The sequence below is a fragment of the Idiotropiscis lumnitzeri genome, unplaced genomic scaffold (assembly GCF_059441095.1).
Source record: "Idiotropiscis lumnitzeri isolate Australia: NSW breed Sydney's pygmy pipehorse unplaced genomic scaffold, RoL_Ilum_1.0 HiC_scaffold_35, whole genome shotgun sequence".
NCBI lineage: Eukaryota > Metazoa > Chordata > Actinopteri > Syngnathiformes > Syngnathidae > Idiotropiscis > Idiotropiscis lumnitzeri.
The window spans coordinates 1810267-1816266 of NW_028283573.1; the positions used below are offsets into that span (position 1 = coordinate 1810267).

The 6000-nt window shown below is 51.2% G+C and overlaps 1 protein-coding gene across 1 annotated transcript in view; it reads left to right on the top strand.

Annotated features, from left to right (window-relative positions):
- The window catches only part of LOC148315908 (filamin-C-like), a 30867-nt gene extending 27100 nt beyond the window's left edge, over window positions 1-3767 (top strand). The window contains exons 42-46 of the mRNA XM_088287150.1: window positions 661-793; window positions 1573-1749; window positions 1812-2030; window positions 2334-2549; window positions 3222-3767. Of these exons, the coding sequence (XP_088143276.1) occupies window positions 661-793; window positions 1573-1749; window positions 1812-2030; window positions 2334-2549; window positions 3222-3424 (948 nt within the window). The 3' untranslated portion in view covers window positions 3425-3767. The remainder of the gene's footprint in view (window positions 1-660; window positions 794-1572; window positions 1750-1811; window positions 2031-2333; window positions 2550-3221) is intronic.
- The last annotated feature ends 2233 nt before the right edge of the window (window positions 3768-6000 follow it).

Below are 6000 nucleotides of genomic sequence, written 5' to 3' on the forward strand. Positions count from 1 at the left end.
GACGAGACCAGAAGTCATCATTCCGAAGAGTTGAGAAAAATAACGCTCTTCTTTGTGGGAATATTTGGAAGAGAAAGGAGTTGCTCATCGTCTGCAAAGCCAAGCCGGCGTTCCGTCCGGTCGGTCGCGCGCAATCGGCTCCGTGACCCGGATTAGACAGGTGATGTTTCGTGACGGCAACAATTTGAAGCAAATGTGAAATCATGAATGAATGCTTCCTTGAGTCAAAATGCATTTTTAATCATATTCCCTTTATTAGTCCCACAATGGGGAAATTCGAGCCTCCTGGGGAGACCGGGTCCCGAACGCGGCGCCTTAGACCACTCGGCCACGCCCGATCCACATCTGAAGCTTTGGAGTATATTGCTTCCTTTTTCTCACAATTTCAAACAATACGCACGTCGGGGATGCCGAAATACACCAGAGATCAACCGTTTTTCTGTCACCAAAGGCCTGCTGAAGTGCCGGACGGCAAATGTCAGGCAAGCGACGGCCGCTCGTACGCCTGCGGGCCACAAACACAGCAAACGCCTCGCCGGCAACTCTGACCTTTCCCGCCTCGCACGCCCAACTGCTCCGTCTATTCTTGTCCGACCTGGATGAAGCGCATACTCGCCATCCCCGGATAATGTGATCCCATTTGTCCCCATCTTTTTTTAGGAGAAGGATTTGAAGGTAAACCAAGAAGCCTCGTTTATGGTGCAGCGCAACGGCACTCGCGGCGCGGTGGACGCCAAAGTCCACACCCCCTCCGGCTGCTCCGAGGAGTGTTACGTCACCGAGCTGGATGGCGGTAAGCCACTCGCACAAAGCGCCCAATCCTCTCCGTTTACAACGCAGGCCTTCATACGCGCATTCCAGATTTCATGTGCTATCCTGTACTTTGCGTTTAGAAACAAACCGCACTGCCCCAAAATGCAAACAAACAAACTACGAGTGCTGTCAAGTACATTTTTCAGCAACAAAATAGGATCTAAACGGAGACATCTTCAAATATTTCCCCAAAGTGTCCGCAAGCAGCAACACTCCAGCAGTGTACCTTGAGCCCCGCATTTTGTTCTGAGATGACGTGCTAAAGATGGACAGCTAATGCGCGACAATATTTGCAAAGGATGCCAATTATTTTCTGATGATGACCGTGACCGTTAGCTTCATGCTAACACCGTGGACGAGCTAACTGAAATTAGCATGGAAATGACCGCAATTTAAGCCGTCAAACTGCTACTTGGCCACGCAAAAAACTCCGCATTTGAACTTGTCGGTCGAGTCCAAAAACGCTGACAGTAAGTTGACGGCAATGCAGAGGCACGCGTGATGAACACTTTTGCCGCAATTCTTTCAAGGCCCAATTGCTCAGGAACAACGTTGGCGCAACTGACAAAACGCAGCATCTTCCCGGGTGAAAGAACGTCGGGCCGAAGCGCTCGCAAAGAGCGAAAGGGAAGCATTGTGCCTCCTCGCCACAGTTGCTGAGCGGGAAGTCAACGGCGACGCGACACGACACGACACCGGCGCCGCCGAATGGACTCGGTTCCTGTTCGGACTCCATCTTCGTATTTGGTTTGCTTTCAGACAAGACGTCCGTGCGCTTCATTCCTCGTGAGAACGGCGTTCACTCCATCGACGTCAAGTTCAACGGCTGCCACATTCCCGGAAGCCCCTTCAACGTGCGGGTGGGAGACCCCGGACTGATCGGAGATCCGGGCATGGTGACGGCGCACGGCCCCGGACTGCTGGGCGGAAACACAGGTGGCCTCCTCCGCCGAGCGCAATGTTTTTCAACCGCGGGCCACTTTGATTTCCTCCCAAAGGCGTGCCCTCCGACTTTGCGGTCAAGACGTGCAACGCCGGCCCCGGGACGCTGTCGGTGAACATCGACGGGCCGTCCAAGGTCAAGATGGACTGCTGCGAGTGTCCCGAAGGCTACAAAGTCACGTACATCCCCATGGCGCCCGGCAACTATCTCATCACCATCAAGTACGGCGGCCCGCAGCACATCGTCGGAAGCCCCTTCAAAGCCAAAGTCACGGGTAAGCGGGCGCCGCCCTTCGCGCCCGCAACATGATCCGGTCGCTAAGAAATGATTCAAATGTTCTGTGAGCGTTTTAATATTAGAAAAGTCAGAATTTGGGAAAACAAGAAAAAAAAAAACAAGACAATTGATTGCTCGTTGCACACTTGAGTACAATGACAATAAAGGGATTTCTAATTCTAATTCAATGATGCCATTTTGCTCAAATAGAGTAGGAAAGATTTGCGAAAGATTCCGACTTGAAGCTCGTCGTGCGTTTCCTTTTGTATTTCTCAATAGCGCCCTGTTCTTTGTCTCGCAGGCGCTCGCCTGTCAGGAGGCCACAGCCTCCACGAGACGTCGTCCGTCCTGGTGGAAACGGTGACCAAATCGTCCAACGTGGGCGGCGGCGCCTTTGGCGCCTCGGCGTCGTCCAAGCCGCCGTCGGACGCCAGCAAGGTGGTCTGCCGCGGGACGGGCCTGAGCAAGGCCGCGGTGGGCCAGAAAAACAATTTCACAGTCGACTGCGGCAAAGCGGGTGAGGCGCACGCCCACGCACGCACGTTAACGAGTCTTCCTTTCAGGGGCCGCTCGGGTCGCCTCCTTTGCGCTCGTGCGTCTGTGTGTGTTTTTTTTCTTGGAGTGAAAACAGCCGTGCGCTCCAGATGGGCGTTTATCGCTCGCATTGTCAGCGAAGCGCGCACGGAGGCCGTGAACGCAGCGGCGCGAGGCAGCCGACGATCACATTTGCTCTGAAGAGAAGTCGGCTTCATTTTGTCGCCGTCCGCCCTTGAACATCGTCGTCCTCCGAAGTTGCGTCGCAATTAGCCTCCCATTTCCCGTTCCAGCACGTGAGCTCATTTGCGGGGAGCGCTTTCAAAGCTCTCGTCTGTGGAAGAAACTAGGAATTCGGAGGTTCGTGCGCATCATGGGAACATGCGTTATTTTGCATTTTCATCTTGGGGTTGCGCTCACTTTTGTTGCGTTTGCGGACGCATCATGAAGAGATTTTGCTTTGCGCATTTCTTATTTCTTTTGTACTTGACTTATTGAAGTTGTCCTAAAAGTAATGAGCCGATTTGGATTCAAAAATAAGTCAATCAATAATTCAAAGTAGAACGTCATCAGAAGTCAAGGGACAGCATGTTGCCGAGATTGCTCCGGAAGCCGAATGTTGGCCGTCCTGACTATTTTTCTTTTTCGTGCGCAGGCAGCAACATGCTGATGGTGGGCGTGCACGGCCCTCAAGCGCCGTGCGAGGAGGTGTACGTGAAGCACGTGGGCAACAAGCTCTACAACGTCACCTACGCCGTCAAGGACGAGGGCAGCTACACCGTCATCGTCAAATGGGGAGACGACAACGTCCCCGGCAGCCCCTACAAAGTGTCTGCTACCTCAAAAATAAATAAATAAATCCAAAAATTCTAAATCAAAGCGGCTGAGCTCAGCCCACCAGCAACAACACGCTCATTTTGCAGGCGCTCAATTGACGGCACGAAAGCTAAAGGCGGTTTCAGACGTGCGTGTGTGTGTGTGTGTGTGCATTCCCAAATAAGCATGGGCCTGTCAAGACAACAACGCGTGCTTTCCAATTGGCAGTGATGTTTGTTTGCAAGTGTTGCGCAACATCACGACAATATTGACGTGTGGCACACTCGGGTTTTTGTATGACTTCAAAAGGAACCATTGCTTTTTTTTGTTTTGTTATATTAACCTATTTTTGCAGACCTAATAAAGATTTCAATATATCCTCATATATTTGATTGCCACGTGTGTTGAGTCGCGGGGGGTGACAACTTTTTACCACAAATCTTCAAACGCCAACGGTGCTCACTTGCATAGAGCACGTTTGTGGTGAAGAAGAAGGAGACAAAGAAGACCAAATTGAGGAAAGCCGATTCGAATAGTTAATTAGCCAGCAAATGACGATTCGTCTTTTGTTAGCATCTCTAGCTCGGATGCTATTATTATGAATGAATGAATTTATTTATTGATTTTTTTAACGGGGTCGGAGGCCGACAAATGTTATAAGGCCGGAGGGTGGTACCGAGATCGCGGCCGCAGGGCGGGGGGCTGACCGGCAAAAAAGGCACAAGTGCCCGTCTCTGGAGGTTCCCATTCCACGTCTTTGTTCTATGACGCCGTTTGTAGGTCAATTGAAAGATTTGCTCATATTGCCCATGCAAAAAAAAGTGTTTCACATTTGAGGTCGTGAACTTGCGCAATGTTTTCCGAGCACCCTCGTGAGCCGCCGACTGGCAATTTTCTCCATCAGGAGCCCGAGGCCTTTCCAAAAGTGTCGGCCGCATATTCAAACGTGACGAGCGCATTACGCCTTCTCGTTTGCATAATGTACTTGTCGAAAGGCAATCACAAGACGGCGGCATCGTCGAGCCGTCCTCACGTCTCCGGAGCGCATCCAAACGTTTATCACGCCCGCCTGACGAGCGCAAAGAAAACACAAGCGTGACCTTCTGTTGTGCGCTTAATTAATCTTGTTGGCGGCGTCACGGCACCGGAGGTCGTTTCCGTTGTTGCGTCCTCAAGGGGGCCCGGGGAGGGGGGCACAAACCGACCGCAAAGACGCGGGGAGGAGCAGGCGCAGGCCGAAGCGTCGCTCAACAAAAACGACGTCCGCTCAAATGTGAAGAAATCACAGAGCAACTACAGATTCCACTCCAGTCATGACGAGCGCCAAGTACAAAGTGGGAAATGGTCGCCGCAACGCGTCTGCGGATGTGCGAATCGGGCGGGTCGCGCTCGCCAACATCGCCGTCATCCGCTCGCCTTCGAGCTTACGCACAAATGGGGACGGAGCGTGCGGCAAAAAAATGCAAATTGTCCTCCAGCGTTTGAAATGTCGTCAGACACCTGCTGTCCTCGCTCGCGCGACCCATTTTCATTTTGCCAGCCTCTCTCGCGTCCTCTGTCAAGTCCAATGCTATTAAGTCATTCACTGTGATTTTTGGCGTCAATATCCGTCAACGGCAGTCAGTGAGTTCAGATATTTCCCAAAAAGTTTTTTTTTCCAGAGGTTCTAAAGAGATGGAATTACATCAAGTGGAAAGAAATGAAAGCGCTTTTCACATTTCTTGCTTCAGTGACCGTATTTTCACGAGCAGAAGGCTAAGTATTAAGTGGCACCGCCTCCGTGCTATTTGGGCGCAAGCATGTTAAAACATACGCGACTGAAAAACACAGAGATGAGCAGTACGTCCTGGACCAAAGTGGAAGGACGCGAACATCAATGGCTGTTGTTCTAGAATCTGTCGGAGTGTTTTGCTCCACCGTTTGTGTTCAAATCCTCATCGCTTTGAAGTCGATCAGGCCAACAGCATTTCCGACGTGGCACACTTTTCACAAGACAATTGTCCCAAATGGAAGACACGTTGGACACTTTTCCTCCTCCATTTCATGACCGATTCAAGCAGCGCAACATTCAAATATTCCCGAAGTCAAAACCATTTTCCACAAACATTCATTTGCATATTCAATGGATGGCAAACAAATGTCACGTCCTGCATTTCAACAACATTTGCCTTCAGCTCTGAAGCATTCACGCAACCTTTTGACATCAATAAATAAATAGATTTTTTTCAAAAAATTTGCCTTCTGCAGCTTCCGTAATTTGGCGGGTCGCCTTCTCTTCGCGTTGCTCTGCCGCCGACCTTTATTTGTCAGCGCGGCGGTTTCAAATGAGAGTTTTACAAGACGCTGACCTCTCTCGGAGACGGCAAAGAGAGAAAAGCTCCCGTTGCCGAGCGCGCCGCAAAACAAATGTTTGCGCAAGCAAATGGTCGCCTGGCTCCATTCATGAACGCACGCGCTCATGCCGTGCGCGTGTGCGTGTGCGTGCGCGTGTGTTGTTTGTTGGGGGAATTGTTGGCGCCCTCGGGCATTCCGTGTAACTGCTTCATGCATCGTTGATACGGCGTGTAATCAAACAAATACGGCAGCTGTCGGCCATCTTTGAATGGACGAGCACTCGC